This window comes from Rhinolophus sinicus, chromosome 18, assembly GCF_057876585.1.
Source record: "Rhinolophus sinicus isolate RSI-liver-muscle chromosome 18, RSI-T2T, whole genome shotgun sequence".
Taxonomy (NCBI): domain Eukaryota; kingdom Metazoa; phylum Chordata; class Mammalia; order Chiroptera; family Rhinolophidae; genus Rhinolophus; species Rhinolophus sinicus.
Window position 1 is genome coordinate 115,887,358 of NC_142518.1, and position 15,118 is coordinate 115,902,475.

General features: G+C 38.6%; 1 protein-coding gene across 7 annotated transcripts in view; it reads left to right on the plus strand.

The window, feature by feature from the left end:
• Positions 1-15,118, plus strand: part of TAF1 (TATA-box binding protein associated factor 1) — a 78,866-nt gene that overhangs the window by 36,793 nt on the left and 26,955 nt on the right. For 6 of the 7 annotated variants that reach the window (XR_016020002.1, XM_074324339.2, XM_074324340.2 and 3 more), the window contains exons 33-35: positions 11,149-11,216; positions 11,552-11,668; positions 14,774-14,899. Coding sequence is in view for 6 of the 7 variants with exons in the window: in XM_074324339.2 (XP_074180440.1) it covers positions 11,149-11,216; positions 11,552-11,668; positions 14,774-14,899 (311 nt within the window). In the remaining variant the exon portion in view is untranslated. Of the gene's footprint in view, positions 1-5,042; positions 5,187-11,148; positions 11,217-11,551; positions 11,669-14,773; positions 14,900-15,118 lie in introns of those variants that run through there. The other variant, XM_019747967.3, reaches the window with a different exon arrangement.

Here is a 15,118-nt window from a genome sequence, read left to right on the forward strand (position 1 = left end):
TGGAGAAACTTCATTTTTATGCAGTTATATTTATCAGTCTTTTCCTTTATGGTTTCTATCTTTGGTTTAGTTGTTTAAAAGACCTTCCCTACCCACAGGCTATCCAACCATATTTTCTTCTCATATATACAGTATTTTAAATACTAGAATGCTTATCAGTTTTTTAAAAATGGAATCTAATGTGTAAGGTAAATATCTAACTTCTCTTCCAAATGATTAACTGAAGTGTCCAAGTTCTATTTATGGAACAGGCTATCCTTTTGTACTAATCGAAATGTTGCCTTTATCATGTATGAAATTCTTACATATCCTTGAACCTATTTGGGGGTTTTCTATTCTGTTTTACTTACCGGTTTGTTTAATTTGTACTGTTATCACCAGATGGTATTACTGTGATCATCAGTCAGACTTTATATTTTAAATCTCTTGGCTGTCTTCATTCAATTACTCTAAATAAACTCTAGGAACATTTTTGTTAGATTCTTACCTGTCCCCAAATAAATAAATAGTATTGAAATCTATTTAACTCATGAATTAATTTGGAAAGAGTGTCTATCTTTATAATACTGCATTTCTTCATCTAGGAGCTTATGTTTCCTCATTTATTCATATTTTCTTTTATGTCCCAAGTACAGGCTTGTAGTTTTCTTTGCATAATTTCTAGGCATCTTTTTGTGTGTGTGTGTGTGTGTGTGTGTGTGTGTGTGTGTGTGTGTGTTGCCCTGTCTTTATATTCTTTCTTTTTTAATTTATTGGGGTGACAATTGTTAGTAAAACTACATAGATTTCAGGTGTACAATTCTGTATTACATCATCTATAAATCCCATTGTGTGTTCACCACCCAGAGTCAGTTCTCCTTCCATCACCATATATTTGATTCCCCTTACCCTCATCTCCCACTCCCCACCCCCCTTACCCTCTGGTAACCACTAAACTATTGTCTGTGTCTATGAGTTTTTGTTTCTCATTTGTTTGTCTTGTTCTTTTGCTGTTTTTGGTTTATATACCACATGTCAGTGAAATCATATGGTTCTCTGCTTTTTCTGTCTGACTTATTTCACTTAGCATCATACTCTCAAGATCCATCCATGTTGTCACAAATGTTCCTATATTATCTTTTCTTACCACCGAATAGTATTCCATTGTGTATATATACCACAACTTCTTTATTCATTCATCTATCGAAGGACATTTTGGTTGTTTCCACGTATTCGCCACCGTAAACAAAGCTGCGATGAACATTGGAGCACACGTGTCTTTGTGTATAAATGTTTTCAGAATTTTTGGGTAGATACCCAGGAGAGGGATTGCTGGATCATACGGTAATTCTATTCGTAAGTTTTTGAGGAACCTCCACACTGCCTTCCATAACGGCTGCACCAGTATGCATTCCCACCAACAGTGTATGAGGGTTCCTTTTTCTCCACAGCCTCTCCCACACTTGTTACTATTTGTCTTGTTGATGATAGCCATTCTGACTGGGGTGAGGTGATATCTTATCGTGGTTTTTATTTGCATTTCTCTGATGATTAGTGATGTTGAGCATTTTTTCATATGTCTATTTGCCATTTGTATGTCCGCTTTGGAGAAATGTCTCTTCAGGTCCTCTGCCCATTTTTCAATTGGGTTGTTTGTTTTTTTGTAGTTGAGTTTCATGAGCTCCTTGTATATTTTGGATATTAGCCCCTTATCGGAGGCACTGTTTGCAAAAGTCTTCTCCCATTCAGTTGGTTGCCTCTTTATTTTGTCGATGGTTTCTTTTGCTGTGCAGAAGCTTTTAAGTTTCATATAGTCCCATTCGTTTATTTTAGCTTTTACTTCCATTGCCTTTGGAGTGAAATTCATAAAATGCTCTTTGAACCCAAGATCCATAAGTTTAGTACCTATGTTTTCTTCTATGCAGTTTATTGTATCAGGTCTTATGCTTAAGTCTTTGATCCATTTTGAATTAACTTTGGTACATGGTGACAGATAGCAGTCCAGTTTCATTCTTTTGCACGTGGCTATCCAATTCTCCCAGCACCATTTATTGAAGAGGCTGTCTTTGCTCCATTGTATGTTTTTAGCTTCTTTGTCAAAAATTATCTGTCCATATTTATGTGGTTTTATTTCTGGGTTCTCAATTCTATTCCATTGGTCTATGTGTCTGTTTTTCTGCCAATACCATGCTGTTTTGATTATTGTAGCCCTGTAGTACAAGCTAAAGTCAGGGAGTGTGATACCTCCAGTATTGTGCTTTTTTCTTAAAGTTGCTCTGGCTATTCGGGGTCTTTTGTGGTTCCAAACAAATCTGATGATTCTTTGTTCTATTTCTTTAAAAAATGCCATTGGGATTTTGATGGGGATTGCATTGAATCTGTATATTGCTTTGGGTAATATGGCCATTTTAACTATGTTGATTCTTCCAATCCGTGAGCACAGAATGTCTTTCCATTTCTTTGTGTTTTCTTCAATTTCTTTCAAAAATGTCTTATAGTTTTCAGCATATAGGTCTTTCACATCCTTGGTTAAGTTTATTCCTAGGTATTTTATTCTTTTTGCTGCAATTGCAAAAGGAATTGTTTTTTGTATTTTTCTGAGATTTCATTGTTAGTATATAGGAATGCAATGGATTTTGTACGTTGATTTTTATAGCCAGCAACTTTACTGTATTCATTGATTGTTTCTAATAGCTTTTTGGTGGAGAGGGCATCTTTTGTTTAATTTATTCCTATATGTTTTATACTTTTTGTTGCTATTGAGCATCTACTTTTTTGTTGTTGAGTTTATTCCTAGGTAATTTAAAAGTGTTGCTGCTATTATACATGTGCTTTTTTCCCCTATGTGTTTATTAAATCTAAAGGTTTCAGTCAGTTTGAAGAATATGAATAGATGATTCAGTAGTGTTCATAAGTTAATATAATACTGACAGTATTTCCATATACAGTCATGCACCACTTAACAACGGCGATACGTTCTGAGAAGGGCATCATTAGGTGATCTCGTTGTGTGAACATCACATAGTACACGTATACAAACGTAGATGATGTTGCCCATTAACATAAATGTGTGTGCTGTACTCTTATAGGATGGGCAACACAGGAGGTTTGTTTACAGCAGCATCACCACAAACACATGAGTAATGCATTGCACTATGACGTCACTAGGCGATAGGAAGTTTTCAGCTCCATTATAATTTTCATGGGACCACCGTCATGTATTTGGTCCATCACTGACCAGAATGTTGTTGATGCAGCACCTGAATGTACTAGTTTCTAAGTCTGTCTTATGAGACTGTAAGTTTGGCTGTTAATAAATAATAAGATTCTTTTTTGCCGTCAGTGACTCTTGAGATTAGGGCCAAGACATAAATATTCTTATATAAAGGTTAAGTGTCTCATATCATTGAAGAGAACAAAATCTTCCTCAATCCTGCTGTAGCCTCTTGGCTGTCATCCTTTCTCTTTCTCTTCACAGCCAGACTTTTTTCTTATTGTGGCAAAATATACACAACATAAAAGTTTGCTCTTTTTACCATTTTTACATGTACAGTTCAGTGGCGTTAAGTACATTCACATTGGTGTGCAACCATCACCACTGTCCATTTTAAAAACTTTTTCATCATTCCTGACAAAAACTCTGTACCCATTAAGCAATTAAAAAAGAAAAAAAAAAAAAGCATTCTCCCAGCCCTTGGTAACCTCTGTTCTACTTTGTCTATGAATTTGCCTCTTCTAGGTACCTCATATAACTAGAATCATACAATACATAGAATATTTGTCCTTTTGTTTCTGGCTTATTTTACTTAAGATGTTTTCAAGGTTCTTTCTCTTATGAGTATGTAGCATCTCTTCCCCGCCTCTTCACCTGCCATTCATGTCTCACTTAGTTTTAATCTGGCTTCTACCCTGCCCACCATACCATGTGAACAGGATCACATAATTGCCAGATTTAGTGGACATTTTTCAGTCCTTATGTGGACCTCACCCCAGTGTTTGACATCACTGCCTATTCTTCCTTGAAACTGTAGTGTGATTGGCTTCATAACAACTTCCAGCTCTCATTTTCCTCCTACCTCTTAGGCCATTCCTTGTCAGTCTCCTTTGCGGAATGAAGTTCTGCCTGTTCCTATAACTGGAAGCACCACCCCTTTCCTGATGACTCTCAGCTCTGTCCTGGGCAAAGACCTACGTCCCAGTCACCTGCTGAACATGTCCTTTTGGGTGTCCCAGTTGGACTGCAAACGTGCCTTAAATTCACATCGTTCTTTCCTTCTCTATTCCAGTTTTCTCCCTCTGTCCTTCACTCAGCTTACTCCTTTACTATTTCCAATCTGGGTTTGCTAAGGCACTAGCGTCACCCAGTAGCTACATCTAGAAACCTCACTTATTTTTTATTCTTTCCCTTGAATGAATCCCCAACTCCCAAGACATCACTACCGCCCTCGTTGTATTTTGCCCAGATTATTATAATAGTCTCCTGGCCAATGTCCCAGCCTTCAGACTTACCTCTTCTAACCTATCATTCACATTCCTGTCAGACCTATTTTTAAGAAAATAAAAAAATTCATATTTCTTATAAGAAGGTCAAATAATATACAAACATATAAAATTAAAAACTAAAGCTTCTGCCTACCTTCCCATAGTTTCATTCCCCAGAGGGAACAGTTAGTGTATAGCCTTCCATACGTTTCTCTGCACTGATAAACATGTTTAAGAATTACAATTTTTTAAATTTATTTTTAATAAAAATTGCCATTTTTATGATTCTATAATTCTTTACTCATGAATATATCCTGATCTGCTTGTTTAAACTTGTATTTTAAAATAATTATAAAAGAAAATAATTATCATCAAAAATTATAAAATAATACAAAGATTTATTATCTTACACCTACCTTCCTCCAGTGATGACATCTTGCGTAACTGTAGTTCAAAATCAAAACCAGGGAATCAATATTGGTACATTACCATTAACTAGATTATAGACCTTATTCAGTTTGCACCTTTTAAAAAAAAATCTGCTTTCATTTGTGTGTGTGTGTGTGTGTGGTTTTATGCAGGTTATTCCATCGTGTAACCACCACCACAGTCAAGATTTAGAACTGTTTTATCACCACGAAAGAACTCCTGATGCTACTACCTCTTTGTATCTGCAGCCCCCACATGCACCCACCACTGTCTTTGTCCCCTGGCAACCACTTATCTGATTTCCATGTCTAGATTTTTATTATTTAAATATGTTAAAGAATAATACAATGTTTTTGAGATTGACTTTTCTCACTAAGCATAATTCTCTTGAGAGCCATCCAAATTGTTAACATGTATCAGTAGTTCATTTTTTAAAATTGTTGAGTACTGTTCCATTGTACCCGAGTTTGTTCAACTCCCTGAAGGACATTCAGGTTTCCAGTATTTTGCTATTACGAATAAAGCTGCTGTGAACATTCATATACAGGGTTTTGTGTGAATATAAATTTTCATTTCTCTGGAATGTATGCCCAAGAGTATGATGGTGAATGTATGTTTAGTTTTATAAGAAACTGCCGTACTTCTCTCCAGAGTGCTTGTACCATTGTACGTTCCCACCAGTAATGTATGCATGATCCGGTTTCTCTGTAGTAGGTACATCACCTCTATTTTTAAAAATTGTACCTCTTCTCTCTCACTGTGGTTTTACATTGCATCTCCCTAATAGCTGCTGACGTTAAACATCTTTTCCTGTCTTCATTTGCCATCTGTGTTTTCTTTGGTGAAGTGTCTGTTCATTTCTTGGTCCCAGTCTTGATTGTGTAGTTCTCTTATTAATAATGAGTTTTGAGGGTTCTTTTGTATATTTTAGGTACATGTCCTTTATTGGTGAAATGATTTATAAAGCTTTTTCTCTTGGTCTGTGTCTTGTCTTTTCAGTCTCTTGACGGTGTCTTTGGAATAGCAGAAATGTTTAATTTTGGTGAAGTCCAATTTATCAATTTTGTTTTATGGATTGTGCTTCTGGTGTATCTCTAAGAAGTCTTTGCTTAGGCCAAGGTCACAAAGGTTCTCATTTTCTTTTAAAACTTTATAGTTTTAGTGTTTTACGTTTAATTCCATGATCCATCTTGAATTTTTGTATACAGTATGAGGTTTAGGTTGAGGTTCTTTTTTTTTTTGTCTATGGATGTCTAGTTGTTCCATTATCATTTTTTGAGAAGAGTATTCTTACTCTATTGAATTGTTTTGAGCACCTTTGTCAAAAATCACTTGAGTGTGTGGGTCTATTTATGGGTTTATTTTGTTCCATTGATCCTACGTACCGTATCTACCCCTTTGCACATTGCCGTGATTACAATAGCTGTATAGTAAATCTCATCGTCAGGTAGAGTGAGTCCTCTCATTTTAGCCTTTTTCTAAATTGTTTTCTTATTCTTTTGCCTTTCTACATAAATTTTAGAAGAATCTTGTCTATCTAAAAAAAGTCTTGGGATGGTCGGTTAGCTCAGTTGGTTAGAGCGTGGTGCTAATAACACCAAGGTTGCCGGTTCGATCCCTGCATGGACTACTGTGAGCTGTGCCCTCCTTAAAAGTAAACATATATACGTACATACATACATAAATGCAACACTTAAAGCTGCACCCTCCACAACTAGATTGAAACAATTACTTGATTTGGAAATGATGGGTCCTGGAAAAAAACACTACAATAAATAAAAGTTTTAAAAAAATAAAATTAAGTCTTTGCCGGAATTTTGATAGGAATTAAACCTATAGATCAATTTGGGGAGAACTGACATCTTTACTAATTCTGTCTCATGTTAGTACATAGAGACACCTATCATTCTGTTTAATGTATTCCATGGTATAGATGTATGTATCATATTTAACCATTCCTCTTTTGGGCACTTAACGTATATAATGCTGGTTTGCAAGCAGCTTTTCACTAGTTTTCTGTTTCAATGATATCACTGCATGCTTGTAGGAATATTTCTATAGGAAACTTTGATAAATGTGCTGAAAGGTTTCCAAAAGGTTGTACCTGTTTATAGTAAAAATAATAGTGGAGCAGGCCTATTTTCCTAGAACCTCTCCAAACATTGGGAATTATCAGTGTTTAAAAATCTTTGCCAATCAAATTATTTCTGTAAAATTCAAGTGTATAACTTAAACCAAAATTTTCCATCATAAAAAAAATTAGTCATTTAAAATTGCTCATCATAAAAAATTGCTCATTAAAAAAAATCAAACCTTACAGAATTATATAAAGTGAAAAGGAAAAATCTCCTTGCCCTTTCCTTCTTTCCATCCCTTTCTCCAGAGTAGCCAATTTCAGGTTTGATTGTGAAGTACTTTGGACCTTTTTCTATATGTACCACATACTTTTTTAACAAAAGAAATCCTATATTTACATTCTGTTCTACATTTTTTTTTCATTTGACAGTATGTTATGGGCAATTTTTCATCCGTGTAAGTATGTGGTTTTAAGTAATACCTGTTTATATGTGACTCAAAAAAGCAAAGGAGTTAAGTGAATATCATTATGAATATTTCTGAAAAAATATCTAAATTGGATTTCTACTTTGTTTTTTAAAAAATACTGTGGCTGAAGTAGATTTTCCAAGGATTATTGTCATTTGACATTTCATTTCTATGAGAATACTGCTTTGTTGTTCAAGAATTCAGTTTCTGCTTAAATTTGATAGGGAATAGACATCTGCTGGCTCTAACTTCCCAGCCCTCTTCTCGTACGTCCTGTATTGAGCTGGTAGATAGTGACATAGCAATCGGGTGTAAGGCAGCAGCAGCTCAGTGGAAGTCCTGTACTTGTGCTGAGTGAGATAGTAGAATACGCCAGTAAACAAATACACTCCAGAAAAGACTAAGGCTACGGCAAAGTCCACATTTTAAAATTAGATTATTAGTTATTAAAAGAGAAAGGAGACACAGAAAAAATCTTTCTTTCAGCCCTGGAGTTTCTGTAATGTATTTTCAAGGCAACTGTGTGGTGCCAGGAAAAACAAAATAAAACGTGACCATGAGGGATATATATCAATGTTAACTTCCCCCGTGCTTACTCCATATAACCTATTGTAATTGGTATCATGTAGAGCTGGGCGAAGAGTACAGAAAGAAAAATAGGCACAGCTAGACTTAGTGGCCTAAATCGAGTGATTGCTGTCAGCCCACAAAGGCAGGAAGTGTGTCTGTCTGATTTCCCTAGTGCTTAGCATAATGCTTGCCACATAGTAGACGCTCAGTAAGTATCTGTTGAATGAAGTAACGACCAAAGATGGAGGTACCAGGAAAGAGTAGAGAGTGGTCTATAGGAGCCACGGGATTAGGGAGTTTCAAGGAAGAAGTAGTGAATGGCAGTTGTGAATATAACACAGGGCTTCTAAGATTGAGTCTGAAGTGTTTACTGGATTCAGCAGTTAGCTTATCACTGGGGACCTGATGAGAACAGTTTCCATGAACTGCTCTTCAACACTAGCTCATTCTCTGACACAGCTATCGCTTTCTGTGCAGTCCTGTAGGACTTTGTGCATTACTGAAATTAGGAGTCTGGGTACATATTTCTTCCATGGGACCATGAAAGGGCATCGAGGACAGGGACCTACCTGTCTCTTGGTTTTTCATTTGTTCGCTCTTGTTTTATTTTTTATTTTTGTATCACTAGAGCCTGGCACTAGACCTGGCTTATAGTAAGTGCTTAAAAATGAAGAGTCAGGCCCTATTATAAATTTTAGTCGACAGGAAAAGGTGCTTTGAAGTGTCTACATTGTTACTTTTCTGATTGTTGTAGAGGTGTGAGATGAGTGTGTTTAGCCAAGTCACTGTATATATGAGGTGTGATCAAAAGATACAGTGAATACTGCTGCCCAGTGCCATCCAGTGGAAAGGCAAGGATCTTCAGTACGGGAAGCGGCGGGTCAAACCTTAGTAACAGTGTGTGACAAGTTTCAACTTGGTGCAGTCACTCGGGTGTGAGCTACAGTTGAGAGAAGGTGTGTTTTAAAGTGTGCCGTAAATCATCCTCCATCAAGACAACACTCTGTGTCACACATCGCATCTGCTACGGCAGTGTCTTCTGTCAAATAAAAACATTACAGTGTGTCCTCATCCACCTTAATCACCAGATCTGGCACCATGCAACTTGTGGCTCTTCCCCAAAGTCAAAATGATTCAGGATATCGAGGCAGCCATGACAGCGCAACTAAAGACATTCACGAAAAAAGACTTCCAGAACTGCTAGAAAGTGGCAAGAACTAGGGGATAAGTGTGTTTGGCATGAGGGGGAGTATTCTGAGGGGGATTGGTGCCAATGTGTCTTTTACTGTAATAAATTTTTTTTCAACTTAAGCATTCACCATATTTTTTGGTCACACCACATAGTTTTCTTTCTGGTTTGTTGATATTTGGCACAGCCAGCTTGTGTGAGGATGCAGCTTTATTTTACATCTTTTGAAGAATAGATGGCCTATACTTGAGAGGTTTGAACTGAAAGAAACTTCTTTGTTCATGTAACAGCTTGTAACAATCAGTAGGCATGGCATGAAACTGTCACATGCACATGTGATATGTATTTTTTTATCTTTTACATCCTGATAAAACAGTGGGTTTAACTCAGGGAGCACCTCCTCTATGAAGCCTTTCCTGAGTCCTCTTTCCTTCTTACCTGCCAGAATTTGCCACTGCCTCTACTGAACCCTGTGTGGGTTTATTTGTTTTTACTGCATTGTATTGCCCTATCTGTTTATAGTCTGTCTCACTGTGCTAGACTATAAGCTTCTTGAGGACATAAATATGGTCTATATCTTACTCGTTTCTGTGTGTAATGCTTGGCACATAAAAGGTACTCAAAAATGTTTTAAAGAATATTAGAAAGCACTGAAGGCAGAGATGAAAAACTCAGATGCCTTCAGGAGCAGGCATCAGTGAGGTAAGCAGGCCTGGGAGGGACTCTGGTAACCTGGAGAACACAGGTCTTATCTAAAAGGGCCAGCTCCTACTCAGTTCCAGCCAGTCGGTGCCAGGTGGAAATGCTGACCCTGTGTTGCCACATCTTTAAAGTTTTTAAGAGAAGTTAGACATTTGGGTTTTTATATGAACTCTCTCGATTGTTGAATGTCAACTAATTCGGATTTTTAAAAAACTTTATTGAAGTATGATTTATACACAAAAAGTGTATATATTGTGAGTGTATAGCTCAAGCATTTTCAAAAAACTGGATTGATTTTTTTATATAGGTCCAACAAAACTGGATTGACCTGCAAGCAACCAGTTTTTACAACTTGTGTCAAAGGCCACATGGGGAACTCTATAGTTTACTTAAGAATCACCTAATAGGTAAAGTGTCTTAAAGAGACACAGCAGTCAAATGCAATGTGTGGACCTTATTTGGATTACGATTCAAAGAACTCAAACGTAAAAGAACGTTAATGAAATAATTAGGGAAATTTGAATGTTGACTGGCTGGTTTTTTTTTTCCTTTGGCTGTTTAATAATATTCAAGAATTATTGCTAACTATTTTGGATATGATATAGTTGGGGTTTTTTATAGACTTTATTTTTCAGAGCAGTTTAGAGCAAAATTGAGCTGAAGGTATAGAGAGTTCCATATACCCTGTGCCCCTCACTGCCACAGGCACAGCCTCCCCCACCATCAACATCCTGATCCGAGTGGCGTATTTGTTCCAATTAGTGAACTTACACTGACACATAGCTCTCATCCTGAGCCCATAGTTGACATGAGGGACACTCTTGGTGGTGTACATCCTATGGGTTTGGACCAATGTATAATGACACATATCTACTGTGTTACTATCATACATGCTTATTTTTTTTAAAGAGTCCTTAAAGATATTGAACAATTTGTGGTGAAGTGAAATGATACTGGAATTTGCTTCAAAGTAATTTGGGAGGAGTGTGAAACTTTAGGTTTAAATGAAACAAGATTGACCATACATTGCTAATCATTGAAGCTGGGTAGTGGATACAAGGGAGTTCATTATATTAGTATATTTTTTTTAATGTTTGAAATGTTCTCCTTCCAAAAGTAAAGCCAGAGTCCAAGTTACAGCTGAAGCGTGATTTTGGGGGTCTGGGATACTGGGGCAGCAGTGCTAGTGACAGAATGTACATCTCTGGAACTAAGTCTGCAAAGGTAGTAGCACTTTCTTTTTTCCCTAATAGGGCCTGAAAGTCAGTACACCAAGACTGCTCAGGAGATTGTGAACGTCTGTTACCAGACATTGACTGAGGTAGGTGGTAAACAGGTGGTTCCTTGGGAACTAGCTTTCTGGAATCCCTTTGTTCCCTTGGGTGAGGAGACCTTCCCTAATTATCCTATTTTAAAAATAACATCCTGTCCCCGTATCCTCGTCCTGGATTCCTTAATTCCTTCCTGGCTTTATTTTCCTACCTAGACCTGAATGTTTTTAATAAACTACATAGTATTTATTTGGATTATCACGTGTCCTGCTGCTTGAAAAGAAGCTCCATGAAGACAGGGGTTTTTGTCTGCATTGTTTACTTTTGTATCCCCAGTGCCTCAAGCACATGTTGAGTGAATTCCCTAATTTTCTTTATTTCTCAGTATGATGAGCATTTGACTCAACTTGAGAAGGATATTTGTACAGCCAAAGAAGCAGCTTTGGAGGAAGCAGAGTTAGAAAGCTTGGACCCAATGACCCCAGGGCCTTATACACCTCAGGTGAGTTTGAGGACTAGGAACCGCCTCTTAACAGTTTTCTTATTGGTTTGGGAGATGGGGAGCGTGTTAACAGATGTATTTACTGAGATACCCTTCTTCTCTGTCCTTCCTCTTCATATGCCTTTCGTGTGCTTTCTTGTCTTCTCAAAGGCTAAGGTGAGTGAGGGCCATGGGTCTTGGTGGCCTTGTTGAATCCAGAAGAGGCAGGTGCGGGATGAATGAGTGGGGTGGGGTCTCAGTTGCTTAAGCAGAATTTAGGGATACCAGATTCCTGACTAGGAGCAGAGGCATTCCGATTGAGTCTCCTGAGCTCCCTTGCCCATGAATTGGGGCTCTGGGACTTCCCTGGAGTATAGACTTCTCAGCTAGAGCCATGGCCACATTGTTCCTGTGCTTTAGTGATGCCTGATAACTCATTCCCGCAGTGGTACCTCAGTGTAGCTCAGATGTCGCCCATTTTCCCGGATCGTCTCTCTCTCCTCGTAAATGAAGACAGGTAATCTTTCTAATGTTAAATTTATATGCCAAAAGACTAGAGAGTAGGATTAATAAGACATTTGTAGTGTTTCTGTACTGACCCTTTGACATACTGAGTACATTACATCTGTACCGTACTCTTAGAGAGCTGGTGGCGTGTTTGAAGAATAGGACTTGGCAGAATAGCCGGTGCTGGGTTTCTGTATTGGAGGCACTATGGTGGAGTGGAAAGTCCATGACGCTTGGCATAAAACAAGCCTGTGTTGGGTTGGAGCTTAGCTCTGCTACTAACTAGCTCTTTGTGAACTTGGGAAGTTTTGAACCTCTCTAACTCAGTTTCCTTTACTCTAAAATGTACTTTTCAAGATTGTCATAAGCATTAAATGAGTTAATTTGCCTGGCATATAGTAGACATTCAATAAATCTTTGTTTCCTTAGCTGTATGAAAGCTGTCTACAGAGTTCGCAAAGGCCCTTTCAAATTGAACCAAATAGTTCAATGCAAAATTCTGCCTCTTCCCACTGGAAAACTTTCATTCTCCTCAGGTTTCACTCTGAACTGATAATGTAACCTATGTGACCTCTGTTGGGTTATTGCTGTCTATGTCTTATTCCTGCATTCTCCCTATCTATCTTGTACTCTTTCATCCCCAAACCTAGGTTACTGAGGGGCCAAGTATAAAGAATCCTAAAATACTTAATCCAGGCCAGAGCAAGGAAGGGCTCTTGGAGTGTGTGGGCAGATTGGGTTAACGGGGGCTTGGGTGATTGAGGCCTGTGTGTTAGCTGTCATTCCCCTGGAGAGTCTGGCCACGAGTGGTTTGCTGTAGTCTGTAACAGTGGAAGCCTAGGTGAGTCAGAGGTTCAGACCCAAAAGTCTTTCTGCCTTCGCTAGCCCTCCCACACTGTCTCAAATGGCTGAAGAACACCTGGTAATCGTTCTCCCTCGTGAGCAGGGGCTGTAGTTTGGTGCAGTTAGAAGGTCTTCTGGGGAGAGTAGGGTATAGATAGTGCCTGTTCATTACTCCACTGCATCCTCTCATCGCTGCCTTCGCTGCTATGTCCACATTTGAAACAGGAAGCCCAGTTCCTGATCTCTTAACCTGAGGAAGGTGCACGAGTGCTTGTCCTTCCTCATTGTTCCCGTCAAACCCAAATGTAATTAAGGAATGTGCGCGTACGTTTACCCTGTCATAGTACCGTTCTGGTTGTACAGAAACGTAAAAGTAACCATGCTTTGCTTCCAGCTGTAAGTGATGGTGTCCGTAATTTGTTGTCACTCAGCTCTTCCCAGCCAGCTTCTGTTGCAACATACATTCAGCTTCACACTTTCATTAAAACTGCTCACTTTGTGGTTTCCCATATAACCTTTCTTTCCTGATTTTCCCTTCTGTTCCACAATTAGTTTATCTGCTCTGGAATCCTTTGAATTCTGTTTTGCCTCTTTCTCCAAAACCCTCTTCTCAATCAGTCTCTTGCGTGTTTGATAAAAAAAAAACAACACCACAAAGTAACACATATGTTGGTTTTTTGTTGATAAAGGTAACATGTTCATTTGGCAAATATAAAGAAGAAATAAGTTAGCTAAAAATCAAGGCCACCTCTCAGAAAGAACCAACCACTGTGAACATTTGGTGTGTTTCTCTCAAATCTGTGGGGGGGGGGGCTGAGTGTGTGTTTATGGACACACTTAGAAAGTGAAACTGGTCAAGATGGTTTTGGGTCCTGTCGTTTTCACTTTATATTGTATTCTGAGCATTTTATTTCATTAAGTAGCCTTTGAAAACATGATTTTTAAATAGCTTCCTATACTATTCCTACCCTCAGCCAGCTCTTTGGAGAATGCTTTCCTATTTCTCCAGCCTGTGCTTTGGTGTGCCCTCCTGCCCTCCTGTCCCTGAATAGTCCCTGTTCTCTTCAGGAGAGGGAAGAGAAGAGGGAAGGGATCTATAAGTTACTGAATACCAGGCATTGGGTACGGAGCTAATGCATATCTCTTAAATGTCCCAACAACCTTGTGATCTAGACATTATCGTCCATGTTTTACAACTGAGGAAACCAAGGCTTAGAGAGATGAAGTAATTTCTTAAAGTTACTCAGCTAACAAGTGGTAGAGCCAGGCCTCAAACGCAGGGCAGTTTCCTCCAAAGCCCATGGTTTTTCACCACACCATTTTGCCTCGTAGCATCCTCTGATCTCATAAGCCGTTAACCCATTCCATGCTCTTGTTGGGGTTGGAATGCCTTAATCCCATTTCCTATTAGACGTCTCTACACCAGACAATCAAAATAGCAATGGTAGGAAGCCCTGGACCTAAACACAGTAAGATAAGGCTTAGAAGAAACTAGGTTATTGACCAGAAGAACTGTTAGGACGTAGAAGTGCCCCATAAGTTTGATGCTTTCCTGCTTCTGGCCTCTGATCATGTACATCAAATGCCTCTTTGCTAGGATGAGGAATATCTGTAAGATCCCCCAAAACCTTCCCCCAGAGTTGTTTCAACTTACACTTTCTCGAAATGGATTGGTCTGCATGACCTCTTTCTGCAGGGAACGCTCTAAGGGGCAGTTCTCTGTATCTCTTATTCTCTTGCCTAAATAGAAGCTAAGTTGTATGATTTGTGCCACAGCCTCCCGATTTGTATGATACCAACACATCCCTCAGTATGTCTCGAGATGCCTCTGTATTTCAAGATGAAAGCAATATGTCTGTCCTGGATATTCCCACTGCCACTCCAGAGAAGCAGGTGACACAGGTAGGATGTTCTTTTTCTCTTTGTGAGATTGGTGGTATGCTTTGGGGTGACGAGTGGAGGACTGCTGGGGTGATATATGACATGTGTTAAGCATAATTGAGCTCCTTGGCCCTGGGAAGGAAGGCTTAAGAATGTGACTTCAAGGTGGTATGGTGGCAGGTCGCATGACTGGCATTGTCTGCTGTCTGTCCCCATGGGCAGAGTCAGGCACAGCAGAAT